Source organism: Cygnus olor, chromosome 26, assembly GCF_009769625.2.
Source record: "Cygnus olor isolate bCygOlo1 chromosome 26, bCygOlo1.pri.v2, whole genome shotgun sequence".
NCBI classification, from domain to species: domain Eukaryota; kingdom Metazoa; phylum Chordata; class Aves; order Anseriformes; family Anatidae; genus Cygnus; species Cygnus olor.
The window spans coordinates 5,327,508-5,341,249 of NC_049194.1; the positions used below are offsets into that span (position 1 = coordinate 5,327,508).

Sequence of the window (13,742 nt, forward strand, 5' to 3'; positions counted from 1 at the left end):
GGGCGTGGCCGTGCAGAGGGTATATAAGGACCCACTGCGGCAGGGGTGCCATTTTGTGTAGCAGCGCCTGGAGAGCGGCCGGCGGGAGGCAGCGGAGGGTTTCGGGGTTCGGACCAGAGCGGCCGGATGGTGAAATCCTCCCTGCAGCGGATACTCAACAGTCACTGCTTCGCTAGAGAGAAAGAGGGGAATAAAAGCACCATCATGCCCGCCGTGCTGAGCCTCAGTACCGGACAGAGCAGGTGAGGGGCTGGGGCCTCGCTCAGCCTTCGCACCGCAGGGCGTTCGCCGCCGGCTCCCCCCCCCCCCCGCCGGCTCTGGTTTTCTTCCTCCTCCTCCTCCTCCTCCTCCTCCTCCTCCCCCCCGGACCGGGGGCAGGGCTGCTCCGTGGTGGGGGCGGGCCCTGCGGCCTGGCCTCCTCCCCCGCAAAAGAAGGGGGAGGGGAGGGGGGCGGGAGGGGAAAAAATACAAAAAAAATTACTATTGTTTTTTAATTTTCAAGAGTCTAAGGCAACGCCGTAAGGTCGGTTACGCCCCTAGCCGTGCTAGGGGACACGTCTGAGCCCCCCCTCACACGCAGCCGGGCCCAGGCAGGCGCCCCCCGAGCCCCCTCCCGGTGCCACGTTAGCGGCAGGCCCCGGCCCCGCGCTGGGCTCAGCCGAGGGGGGAGGGCTGGGGCAGGGCACCCACGGCCCCTCGGGGGGCTGCTCTGCCGTACCCCCCCTCCCCGGCGGGGTAACGGGGGGAAAAGGCTCCTGAAGACAAAAGGCACGGCCCCCACGGGGAGAAAAGGCAGGATTAGGCAGAGAGGGGAAAGGGCTGGAAACTGTTAGCCCCTTACGTAAGCGCAGATATTCTGGAGAAGTAGTCGAGGTGCTGAGCCTAAAGCAGAACGTAAGGCTGTTACGAGAGCTCTTAATTTAAAAGTCAACAGAAGGATTAAACAATCCTAACAGATGCTGGGGAGAAAAGATCTGGATCGGGGTGACTGGGCTACAGTGATGGAAGCTTAGGATGTGGGTCTGCCTTGAATAAAGAGAGTGAGGAACAGACCTGGTGTGTGCATTGTGAGACCAGCCCTAGAATGCTACAGAAAGCTGTTTTTATACTTAACTGCAGGTTAAAGAGAGGTGATTTTTTTTTCAAGAGGAGTAAGATTACCCAAACATCACTAAAATATATTCTCAGTTGTAAACTGTAGACAGCCTTCATTATATAGTGCTTTTCATTGGGTGAAAGGTGAAATCATAAAGGATTACTACTGCACAGTTCTGAACAAGGTGTTCAAAGGCTTATTTGTAAGGCTAATTAGGAATACGTAGATCTGCAGTCATTCTGAAATAAAATAAGTAATGCTAGTATTAAAATCATTTCAGAGAGTCTAAAATAATGGACTGAACACATTTAATTGAGATTGAGCACATCATAATTTTTAGTTTAATAACTTCATAGCCGCTGTGCTTACTAATGCCTTCTGGCATTTAATATTTGACCTATATGGCCATTCATTGCCTTTCTAATACACATTATTCATCACAGATTCCAAGCTCATTAAAAATTAAACTCGTATGAACTGTGCAAAATGGTGGATTATTTTGTACATGTTATTCTGATTTGCAAATGGCTGCTGGCACTCACAGACAGGATGATTGTGAAAATTTCCCTAAGGGCCTGGATTGCTGCATCTGCTGAGATGACGCAACTCAAGAGTGAGCCTGCAGGGTGAAGGATGGTGCAGAGGGAGGGGCCAGGCGGCACAGCGATTGCTGTTCCTACAGTAGAAGGCTTATTCACAGCCAAGCAGGCTTAGAGACGGGATGAAACAGCACATGCACAAGAAATGTTTCATATCTGAAGATAACATTCTTCACCTTAAACACTGAATGTGGCTAAGCGCAAGGTATAATTGCTCCAAAAGTCAGTCAGTAGAAAGACTTGTAGATTTCCAAATCATCAGATGTGGTCTTTAAGTTGAAACTCGAGAGCTTGCTTCTGAGCTTTGCCTGATAACATTTGAAATAGTGTCCTCTGCGAGGCTATTTAATGTAATTTTCTGACCTCAAGCCAAGAGAGCTGATGCAAAGATCTAATGTAATTAAGGCTGTATATCACAAGGAAAAACGATTTCCAGGGTGGGGAAGAAAATGGGATTTTGCATACATGGTAGTGAAATGGTTCCTTTCTTGAGATCAGGTCAAACATACAGCTGCCACGATACAGAAATGTACTTCATACCAAGTTAAGAGTATTTTCATCTCCAAGCTAGTATTTCATTCAGTATAGTACAGTAGTAGCTTTCTGATGCCTGCGGATCTGGGCTTTAGGTGATGTTCTCGTGCTTGGCCTGTATGTTCTTTTGTCTTGCTACTTGACTAGGTTACAGTGGGAGGAGTTCCCTCAGTCTACAAAACTATGCTATCTAATCCCTGTAAAACCTAGAATTCCCAGGGCTCTAACACTGCTGCTTGTTTACCTTTAACTGTGATTCTTTTCTAGTTCCAGGGTTCCCTTCAATTGCTGTAGTAACCTGGGTCCGGGGCCTCGGTGGTGCTCCTGATGTCCCTCACCCACCCCTGAAGATCCCAGGTGGGCGAGGGAATAGTCAGAGGGATCACAATCTTTCAGCTAATTTATTTTATTCGGTGAGTATGAGTAATGTTAAGCAACTTGCTCTGGTAGGTGGGAAACTTTTCTTGTCCCAGCCCTTTTAATGGGAGTTAACTCTTCTCCAAAATGAACTGGAAGTAATGTTGCACGTATTACTGCTACAGGATAATCGGCTGAATGTAACAGAAGAACTAACATCTAATAACAGGACAAGAATTCTGAATGTCCAGTCAAGGCTTACAGATGCCAAACACATTAGTTGGAGAGCAGTGCTGAACAACAACAACCTCTATATAGAAATTCCCAGTGGTGCTCTGCCTGAAGGGAGCAAGGACAGGTGGGTAGAATAAAATGCAACTTGAGTTTGATTTGTCTTGAAGATCTAGCATTGTACTGTTGATGTTCTCTTCAGTCTGCTCATGGTGCTTGATGCTCTCTTGTAAGAGACTACAACTAAGTGATCCTGATCTGAGGGCTTCATCTGCTTGTTCTGTCAGGCAAAATCAAGGGCAAAGATCTGATTTCAAACTGCATTCCTGGTAGTGGTGGTTGCTTTTATCCACTGAAAATACCATTCTGGTTCTGAGTCCGTCACTGCAGTTCTCCCTTCAGCTGCAACAAAAAAACAGCAACATTTTTTTGTGTAATTAAGATTTAAATTTGTGTCTCAAGTTATAGCTATGGCTTGGGGATTTCTCGTTGGTGTGAGTCTCCAACCCATGCCTGCTACTTGTGCTTGTAATGTGTGCAGATGGGTTCATGGGGCCTTGCTGCCTGCTTCTGAAGGAAGTGCTTGCTCATGTGCATTGAATGCCTTGCATTTGTTTTGTAGTTTTGCAGTTCTTCTGGAGTTTGCTGAAGAACAGCTTCGAGTTGATCATGTGTTCATTTGTTTCCACAAGAACAGAGATGATAGAGGTAGGTGTTAGCACTGTCACTAGATGTTAATGCAATATTTGAAGTTGGTTTTGGTGGAAACTTTTAACTGTTGTTTGATACCAAGAGAATTAAATGTTTTCTCTTTTTTTTTCTAGCTGCATTGCTCCGTACTTTCAGCTTTTTGGGCTTTGAGATTGTGAGACCAGGGCATCCCCTTGTCCCCAAGAGACCAGATGCTTGCTTCATGGCCTACACGTTTGAGAGAGACTCATCAGAAGAAGAATAGATTGCAATGTTTGCCTTTTAGAGCTTTCTTGTTGTCTATAAAGATGATTCTGTAGAAGTTTTGTCAACATCTATTACAGTATATATAACTTTGTATGAGATGTTGTGACCAACTGCTCTGGTGGTGAGATGTTGAAAATTTCAGACTCCACATCTTTTTCTGGATTTGTGCGCATGTTGTGGTTGTGCAAATAAATGCTCCCTCCAAATTAGCAGTATATTTCTTGAAGTTTAATATTGTGTTTGTGATACTGAAGTATTTGCTTTAATTCTAAATAAAAGTTTATATTTTACTTTTATTGCTGGTTTAAGATGTTTAAGACTTGCACCCTGAAGAGTTGGCTCTGGAACTCTCCCAACCATTAAAGTTGCAGGTATGGAAAGGCGTGGGTTACTTGTCACTTGATTGGAGCTCAAGGCTATGATCTGTCAGGACTTGCAGTCCTGGAAGAGCCTGCTTTTAGTGAAAGAACTATAGCAGGTTATCCATTTCTACTGGTCATTGTGATCAGTGATGGAGCAGCAGTATTAAACACCAGTCAGGCTGGCAGCAAAGTCTTCTGGCTTTTTTATTTTTAAATTGGTTGGAAACAGAAGTGCTGAGGTACTAACAGGCCAACTCCTGTTCGTACCCCTGCCATCAGAGTGGTTCCAAAGAGGGTTTATCACTATGGTGATAGGCGCTTTATATATATAAATATATATGTAAATCCCTGCTATATCAATGTTTCATAGGATAGATAATTCAGGGTATGAGTTGGTTAGAGTGAAATGAGTGAAATGCTGAGAAGCACAGTGCATGCATGCTATGAGGTTCAAGCAGCTTTGAGAACCAAATAGTGCACTTTAGCATCTGAAATCAGTGCTAGTGGTGGAGTCCTGTGCTGGCATGCAAGATGACTCACTGCCTTATTGGCTGTGATCTAGAAAGGCTTGTGGCACTTGCATAGCTAAATACTGTCACTGAAGCTAAGGCAGCTTCCAGAAGGGGGCTGCAAATCAGGCAAAACATTGGGGTTGAAGTACAAGGAGAAGGGAGTTGAGCAGTGCGTGGTGGAGGGGCCACAGCCACCCAGACAACGTCTGTGATACTGAACAGAAGGGAAAAACGTGGATGTACACAGTGCTAGATTTACCAGAGCTTGCAAGTGTAGCTGTCACCTACAGTGGTAAGTCTCCAGAGGGCTGTGCTTTAAAACATGTTTCAGTTTTTTTTTAGTTTACATTTGCAGCTGTATATGCTTGTTTAGTGCTATTGGATCCCATCAAACTTCGTCTATAAAGCTTATAGCAGTGAATCCCTGGGGTTGATTCCCTAGGCTTGATTGAGTGCTGGCTCTGAGGTTATTTTACCAGGTTTCAAGCACCCCCTTGTTCATGCTGTTGAGTCAGTGTAAGCTCAAGCACATGATCCTTGCTTGTTCCAGTGTGTGCTCTGCTACCAGCCCCATGTCCCCAGAGCTTGGCTTTAAGATCCAACTCACCTATGTGCTCAAATGTGTAAATGAGTCCTGGGGGGTTGCTTTGTGGGGTGATCCTTAGGCAGCTGTTCTGGGCCGAGGAATCCAGGCATTGCATGAGTACGTCAAACTGCTGCTACCCCTACAATTCTGCTCTCCGAGCAGTGGTGAGCAGGTCCTGTGGTGGTAACTGCCCCTGCTGCAGCACAAAGGGGCCTGCAGGTGTGGTGCTGTGATCCCAGAGAGCCTGGTAAGCGAGCAATACTGATGGTCTGATTAATTGGCTTCAGGCACTTACCAAGCCTTTTGCTAACATCTGGCTGGACCCTTCACACTCCCAGCACCGTCACTCTCTGCTCCTTGGGTCCTGGTATACCTGGCACAACAGCGGTTCCCGATAGACCCAGGCTCCTGGCTGCTGTGTAGCCGGGTGAATGCAAGCAGGCTCCTTCCTACTGTCACTTGCTTGTGGTCTTATAGTCATGTGCATGCTTTTTTTTTCTTTTTTCTTTTTTTTTTTTTTTTGGAAAGCTGTGAACTTGCCAACAGCCGGCGAGGAGGAGGGGGGCATGAGGTGGGAGAGGGTGTTCCTGCCTTTTCCCAATAAGATGGTAAAAGCATCAAGTTCCTAAGAGGATTCTCTTGAGAAACTTGTTTTCCTCTCACCTGTCGTGGCAGTGATGCTGCTGCTTGCCTTCTGCGGGGATGAGCAAGTGTGGAGCCCACGAGGTTCTGCCTCCAAAGCTGTGGACCCCTGCAGGCTTTGCTGGCCACGGTGCTCCAAGCTGCCCCAGCAGAAGGGGCAAGGGTCACTGATGGTGACGATCAATTGGAAACCAGAGCTGGGGGTGCAGGTGGTGCTTGGAGCTGCTGTCGTGGCAGTGACACAGGATCTGGCCATCCTGGCCCCTGGGACACCAGGGGCTGGGGTAGGCCTGCAGGAGTGTATATATATATATATATATATATATATTTTTTTTTTCCCCCAGGGTGAGGTGCCCGAGCAGGCCCTGCTGCTGAGCTGCTGCTACTGCCAGGGCTTTTACTGCCATCTTGTAGCCATGCATGATACTACAGGAGCAGCACTGGGGATGCAAGGCAATGCCTCCTGCGCGGTTCTGGCCCCAAAGCTCCTACTGGGGGACTCTGGTTTTGTGAACCAGCCGTGCTTGGGTACCGAGCAGATTTGTGTGGCCAGGGAGATTTTTTGACCCCACTCCTTCCTGTCTCTTGTCTGTGGGACCTGGTCGCCCTTGGTCCCACCTCCCTTTTAGCTCTGTTTGGGAGATGCTCAAGGCAGGGACGGTCCCCACTGCGTGCAGAGCCTCACACAAAGGGGCTGTGATCTCAGCTGGGTGTGAGCCCTGCTGCAGTCCAAGCAACGAGGCTGATGCCTCCCTGCACCGTGGGACGCAGCCCTGGGCTGTGAGGCTGGGGATGGAGCACGTTTCTGCCATGCCAGACTGGAAGAAAGCAGTGCCCTGGGAAAGCAGCATGTTGTTGGGGCAGGGCAGGAGGCAGAAACCCACTGTCTGGGAGCATTTTTCTCTGTGGTTCTGTCTCCACGGTCACAGCTCCTGTTTACCAAGGTTTTTTTCAAGTCTGGGGACTGCCATGAAGGATCCTTCCCAGACTCAGCTGTGCCACTGGCTCTAGTGACTGCCCAGTGTGTCACCGTCTCCATCGATGGGACACCAGACCTGCCTCTGCGGGGAAGCCCCCCAGGGCCCATCTCACTGCGTGCACAGCCCACAGCAGCTGCTCTGTCTGCTGTGAGGTGATAGCTGTGAGTGGATTAGTAATTACTTAGTTAATAATTATATCAACTACCCAAGCGGGGTCTCGTGTGACACTCTACCCCCTGTGCAGACAGCCATGCCGCTGCCATGCTCACGTGGTTTGGGGCTCTAGGTGCTGATCCTGCACAGTGCTGAGCAGCCACTGCCTGCACGATGTGTCCTTGAGACGTGTCCCCTCAAGTGCCGTGGGACAGGCATGTGCATCTGGTTATGGGTCTCTTTACAGGGGAAATGTATTTATTGCAAGCTGCACTCAGTTTAGTCACTACGTGAGTCAGATCTTGCTCACAAGCAGGTGGTGTTTCCCTGCAAGTCCCATTCCAGGAGTGGGACCACGGGGGGCACACTTGGCTCGGGGGCTCAGCCAAGAATAGGTGCCAAAGGGTCTGGGGCTGTGTGTGACGGGCTCGTGTCCCCAACATCCTAACCCCAATTTGCCAGCCCCCAGGTGTTGCATCCAGACCTTTGGAGATTGCGTACAACCCTGGGCTCAAGTTTCTGCCTTACCCACACGGGCTTTGCTCCATCCCATACACCTTGAGGTTTCATGGCACAGATCGCAGCACAGTGATCACCACACAGGGCATCCAGGTGCTGGTTCCTGGCTCCTAACAGACCCTAAACAGAGACTGAGACAGACCCGTGGGTAGCTCACACCTCCCCATAGATGCAATGGCCCTGCCTTGGTGCAGCCAGACTGATGATCTGGTCTGGCCCCTGTGTGCAGCAGCCACAAACCCACCCAAGCTGTCTGCTGCTCCGAGTCATCTGTGGAGTGGTGAAGTTCAGCTTTGTGATCCTCCCTGGATGGATTGTCAGGGTGTAAGAAAGCACATAAAAGGCCAGTATTTAACAGGCTCAGCTCTGGGTTTTATTGAAGCTGTGTGGTTGCTTTATTTCCACCTTTGAGATGTCATTGGTATTTGTGACTATGCTACAATCTGTTCCTAAAAAGGGCAAGGCTGTGTGATGCATTGTGTTTCTTCTCCCATAATGGTGTCTTAAGGTGAGCAGTAATGTATGGTTTTGTATTGTTATTTAAAACAGTGGCAGTAGCAGTACAGGAGGAGGTTCTTTTTTATTTTTTATTTTTTTTTTGGCGTGTGTGTGTGTGAAAAGTCTAAGCTCCATTAACCTTACTCAGGATAATCAGCCGCTGAACTGGTGCTTCATCCTGCGGCTTCCATCCAGCTGTCTTTCCGAGATGCTCCAACAACCTGGACTCAAACCATTGAACAAAAATCAGTGAAAGGTGTAAAAGCACATCGTGCATCCTGGGAGCCAAGGTACCATGGTGGGAGTTTGGTCCCTGCTTACTTAGGACCATTGTTCATGCAGTGTGAAGGATCAGTTTCAGATTTGGAAAGAGTTTTCGCAGCCAGGATCAGCCTTGGTTGGGAGCTGAAAGCTGGTGGATTTGTCCAGACCTCTATGGGTTCCCGTCTTTGGGGAGGCTTTTGGGCAGGCTTGTCTTTAGGGCATGTAGAGAACCTGGGTGACCTGGTAGAGCATGTGCTCCGTGACCTCTGCGAAGTACTGGCAGCACAGCCACTCCTCCAGGCCGGGGCTCCCCCCTGCCCCAGCCCCCTTCTCAGCAAACTTCAGCAGCAGCAGTGCCCTCTTCATCTCCACCCAGCTCTGGAGCAGCACCAGCGTCTTCTTGCTCTTGGCGAAGAGCTCCTGGCGAGGCCCCCAGAGCAGGACCTGCAGGACGCCCCTGGCCTGCTCGATGGAGACCCTTTTGAAGGGATCTCGGTGGAGAAGCAGCAAGGCCAAACGCTTGAGTCCCGTGGAGTAGATGGACAGGGAGGGGATTTCGGGAAGCTGATTGCTTCTCAGGTCCAAGGCATTTTCCAAAGAGATGTCCACGTGCAAGATCTTATAGATCAGCATGCCTATATTCAGCTCATCTGCCATTGGGGTGAGGGGAGCAGCAGACCCCTCTGTCCAGTCCTGCTCTTGGCTGGTGGAACAAGGTCTTCTCTTGTCTTTAAGCTTGAACAAGTTGCTGATGAGCAACCTTGGAAGGGACAGCCCCATGGATGCCTCCTTGTCCTGCTGGCTCCCAGGGGGACATGGGCACTGCACCAGCAGCAGGTTCTCGGGGCAGATGTCACCCTGCCCCAGATTCTGTGCCCTGAGGTGCTCCAGCCCCATGCACACCTGCAAGAGGAGGAGGCACGCCAGGCGCTCATAGTGCCCGGGGCTGCTCCTGTGCAGTGCCCAGGAGCCCTCCACAAACCCCGCCAGGGTCTGGTAGGGCACATCTGGCGATAGGAGGACCTGCAAGACTCGGGGGGTGGCAGGAGGGGCTGGCTCCTGTCCAGAAGGGGACAGCCCCTGCTTACTGGGGTGGCCCGGGAGCAGCAGCTCCCCAGGGACGTGGTCGGTGAAATGTCCGATCAGGCGCTGGATGCTGCAGTGTGCCCCGAGGAAGCTCTCCACGCCCAGGCTGCAGCAGCCCGGCTTGAGGACCTGTGAAGAGAGAAAGAGCAGGAACAGCTGTGCCAGGAGAGAGCCTGGGTCCTGGGCCAGGCCACCACTTGGGTCGGGGCCACAAGCCCCAATCCTACCCATGCATGGTGCTGGGCTCCCCTGCACCCTCTGGTGTCTACCAAAACAGCTTGAAGCAAGAAATGGGGCATACAGAGGGGGGGGTGTCAGTCCTGGCTGGGCTGCAAAGCTGCTTTGTTGGGTCTCATCCTGCACTACCAGGGAGCGAGCCCCACTCCCTGCCTGCTGGCCCCTCAAGGCCTCGTGCCAGGGCACTTGCCGCAGCGATGCCATCCTCCTTGTACCTTGGACGTTTGGTCCCTTGAACCCACGGGAGCCCTCAGCAGCAGCGTCAGCAACGCCAGCTCATTTAGCGAATGAATAAGTTGTCACCAAAGGGGAACCTCCCAGCTAACATGGGCCACCCCAGGGTCACACTCGCCTGCAGCCCCCTCCTGCTGCCCGAACTCCCCGCTTACCTTGGCTGCAAGCACCAGCTGGGCTTGCCTAAAAGCAAATCCCACGCGGAAATACCAGGCGTCGCCGCTCTGGCAGCACGGCTCCCGCTCCAGGATGCTGAGCGCTGCCCAGCCCTTCCCTGCCAGCTCTGCCCCCAGCCGCTCCGGGGGTCCCACCAGCCCCTCCTGGGCTTGGGCCACCAGCCGGGCCAAGCTGGCCACCTGGCAACCCACCAGGGCTGCACACAGCCCGTCCCGTCCCTCCAGGCCCCGCAGCAGCCGGCCCAGCTCTGCGTCCCCCGTCCCAAAGGTCAGCTCCTCTGGGCTGGGTATCAGGGCTTCCCCCGGGATGCTCCAGGCCTCCCCCAGGCTCTGGGACTTGGCCAGGGGCTTCTTGGGTGCCCGGGGGGGGGGCGGAGCTGGGACCCCCCTCCTTGTGTGGCAGCAGGGTGCTGCCAAGCCATGGCGTGGCATCGCCGTGGCGGGGCCGCGATGGGCCCTGCTCCGGGAGGGACTCTGCTCGCTGCAGCTGCTTTTTCGGCAACGGGGGAGGCAGCGGGTCATGGCTGGGCTGGGGGGGGGACTCTCCTGGCTCCATCCCCTCGGCTGGCCTTGGTGGGGACGAGGTGGGCGCGCAGCTCTCCTGGGGAGGGAGGAACAGGGGTCTGTTATCCACACCACTGCACCTCTCCAGCCCCAAAGCCATGCACAGAGTGGGGAATGGTTGTTGGGGGGGGTGGGGGTGCCTGGTTGTCACTCACCCACGTTGCTGTAGATGAGGGCTGAGGCGGGGGTCTGAGGCAGGTGTTCCCCTGGGGTGTCCGGCATGGTGGTGGGCGGTGCGGGGCCTCCCAGGTCCAGGCTGGCACAGCGGGTGTGTGCTCGGCCCCCCAGGTCCAGGCTGGCACAGCGGGCGCGCATTTGGCCCCCCGCCTGTGCCACGGCCCTGCACAGAGCTGGGAGTCAGTGCTTGCCCCCCCTCCACCCCCCAGGGGCTTCCGCTCCTCTCACCGCTAGCTCTGGGGAAGAAGAAAGAAAAAGGGGAAGCAGCAGCTGGGGCGGACATGGCTGTGAGGTTTAGGGGTAAAAGGCAGGGAGTTTGGTCTCCCAGTGACTCCAGCCCCTGCACTGGGGGTGCTCCTGTGAGGTGGAGGCTGCCTGGGGTTTTGCGTGTGCTGGTGCATGGCTACAGCCATCATTTCATATCTGCCCTGGTGTCCCCGGTCGGTGGCCATGAGGTGGATGCAACGATGAGGGAAAGTTGTGGGGTGAGGGCAGGAAAAGCTTTTGCTGCCCCACCTGCCTGAGCAGGGACAGGGCTCAGGGGATCCAGAGGTCTGTGCATGAGGAGGGACGTGCAGTGAGCCCGCGAGCCAGGGACACAGAGCAGTGGGAAGGAGCCAGCCGTGGGGTTTCACTTCTCCATCCTGGCCTCTGACCCTGCTGTTATGAGCGGTACTGAAACCATGTTGGCTTTCTTGAAACCCACCATTTTCTGCTGGCGGCATCCCTGTACAACTACAAGCTTTAGCACAGATCTCCCCCCCATGCATTATTGCCCTGCTGCACCCATGGGTCTTGCAGTGGTGCAAAACCTCGGGCTGGAGCATTCTTGCTGGGTGCAACTGGGAAGTGCCATTCTGGGACTTGTTTGCAGAGTAGTTTGTTGTTACCTCTGATATTTTCTCGGCAGTGGTGGGGGTCTGGTGGGCTCCATCTCCATCTCCCGGCGCTGCTGGGGCCTCCCTGTGTTCAGCAGATGCTCCGGTGCCTCATTCTGGGATCCCCCGTGCTGGCCACGGCCTCTACTTGCAGGAAGATGTACTTTCAAAACACATTCCTCAGTGTCTAGCAAGCTTAAAGTAAGTCCAAGGCTCAGTGTCACTCCCGAGCCATCCCCATGTCACCCTGGGGTGCTCTGGTAGCACCGATTGCACCACTGTCAGTTGGGACTGCTGTGACCTGCTGCAGGTTGTTGCAATGTGTTTGCTTCACCCCTGCTGCTTGCACACATCACACTCCTCCTCCTGGGTGCTTTCTGGATGGCAGCGGTGCTGCAGGGAGGGATAAAACCCTCCCCAGGGAGGGAAAAAAACAGGGAGCTGTAAAACCTTCCAAAACCCTTTTGAATTCCCTGCTCTCCAATGGCTTTACACCAGATGTACCAGAGTGGTGGAAATATTTATTTATTTATTTATTTGTTCTTTTTGTCTGGGATTTCCTGCAGCCGTTACAAATCAGGAAATTCCCCTTCTGGTGTCTGTCACCCCTAGGACGAGGTTGCTCTTTTAACACTCTAAAAAATGAAATTTGGACTGTCTTGAATCATGTCCCAGCTTTAGGCAAACCATGGGAATTTCGCCTGAGAGCCCCGAGGCAGGAGGATGAGCAGGCTTCAGGAGACGCGGCTTTATACACAGAAAAGGCAACATCATCTGTATTTTTGAAGCTTGAGCTGGGACAAGACAGATGTCCACAGGAATGGTGGTGGGACAGGCTGGTTTTGGGGCTTAACTGGTGCTTAGCTGGTGCCTGAGGCACAGATAGCCCACCGATGGAGCTTCTTGTGGTGCATTTTGCAATTCACATTTCCTAGACAGCACCAAGAAACCTGCCAGGTTTGTGTCCGTTTGCCTGCAGAGCTCACCGAGCACAGGCCACATATTAGAACTGATAAAGCATGTGCTGGGGCTGAGCTGTATTTTAATCCTGATTCAGGAGGATGTGCAAGAATCTGGGAGGTGACACCATGTGCTTCGTCCTTCCCATGCTGGTCGCGATGCTCTCCCTGCTGGATGCAGTGGGCTCAGCTCCTGCTTGCACCGCAGAGCAGGAAGCTTGGCTTTGTACACGCCCCCCCCCCCCCCCCCCCCCCCGCTCCCCCCGGGGCTATAGTGTTGTAAAAATAAGAATAGAAATGGTGAGCATTTAAGATTCATCGGGATTCTGGGCTTATTGATGGTGTTTGGCAATGGGTCAGTACGTTTCCCTCATCTTGGTAAGTCATTTATGCTAATGACTGTACAACAAACCATTTTAAACAACCGTAAATCTACTAGGAACATCAATTTTTCTCCTTAATAAATAATGTTACATTCAAGATAAACCAGGGACCATTAGGAATAAAAAGCACAGCATTAGTGACATGAATGTTCCCCTACAAAGCTAGGGAGAAGGCATCAGTCAGAGGAGCCCTGCGGTGGGCGAGAAGGGACTTTGGATGTTTGGACCTGTGACTTCAGGTAAACACCTCCAAACTGTTACTGGGAAAGCAGGGGGATGGTCACTGGTATTTTGGGTAAAAGGGAAATTGGGCTGTAAATGGGTCTAGCATTAAACCACATTGCAAAATTAAGTCTCCAATTGTCAGCTCTGTGCCAACACGTCAATTCCAACCACAAATGGCAAATTAAAGGTGGTAAAACACACCAGGAGCTGCTAAACGTGGTGGGTGTATCTCCCCCCTAAACAGAAAAGAAGTCACACAAAGATATTTTCTCCCCAAATCGCTCAATTCTAGCAATTGCTAGAAAAGAGCAATTGCAGGGCACTGCCTGAGAGAGGAAGAGATTTCCCCATGGAGCACCTAAGGAAGCTGATTTTTGGGGCAGCAGGAGGGGTTTAGGCACTGCTGGCTGACAAAATTTTCTGACCACCTTCTGCCAAAGTTGCCGAGCACTCAGCAGCTTTTGGTGCCGGCAGGGCTGGCAGAGGTCACTGCCACAAAGCCCTTTGTGCCCCTGCGCTCTGCAGCCGGGGGG

General features: G+C 52.1%; 2 protein-coding genes across 4 annotated transcripts; one reads left to right on the top strand and one right to left on the bottom strand.

Moving 5' to 3' along the window:
- Positions 1 to 31: 31 nt before the first annotated feature.
- OAZ1 (ornithine decarboxylase antizyme 1) lies at positions 32 to 4,069 on the top strand. The gene is given in 6 exon segments (XM_040537958.1): positions 32 to 242; positions 2,497 to 2,554; positions 2,556 to 2,642; positions 2,772 to 2,944; positions 3,440 to 3,525; positions 3,642 to 4,069. Coding segments are annotated over 6 exon segments (651 nt in total). The 5' UTR covers positions 32 to 126; the 3' UTR covers positions 3,773 to 4,069.
- Positions 4,070 to 7,862: 3,793 nt separating this feature from the next.
- On the bottom strand, positions 7,863 to 11,762 carry PEAK3 (PEAK family member 3). 3 transcript variants are annotated; one of them, XM_040537854.1, is made up of 5 exons: positions 11,655 to 11,734; positions 10,869 to 11,000; positions 10,743 to 10,829; positions 10,003 to 10,624; positions 7,863 to 9,505 (listed from the first exon to the last, which is right to left on the bottom strand). In XM_040537854.1, exons 1-5 carry the CDS (start codon positions 11,702 to 11,704, stop codon positions 8,504 to 8,506), a joined length of 1,893 nt encoding a protein of 630 aa, XP_040393788.1. In that variant the 5' UTR covers positions 11,705 to 11,734; the 3' UTR covers positions 7,863 to 8,503. The 3 variants fall into 3 exon arrangements, with proteins under 3 accessions (XP_040393788.1, XP_040393789.1, XP_040393787.1); XM_040537855.1 differs by having other exon boundaries at positions 10,743 to 10,927; positions 11,655 to 11,762; XM_040537853.1 differs by having other exon boundaries at positions 10,743 to 11,000.
- Positions 11,763 to 13,742: the final 1,980 nt, after the last annotated feature.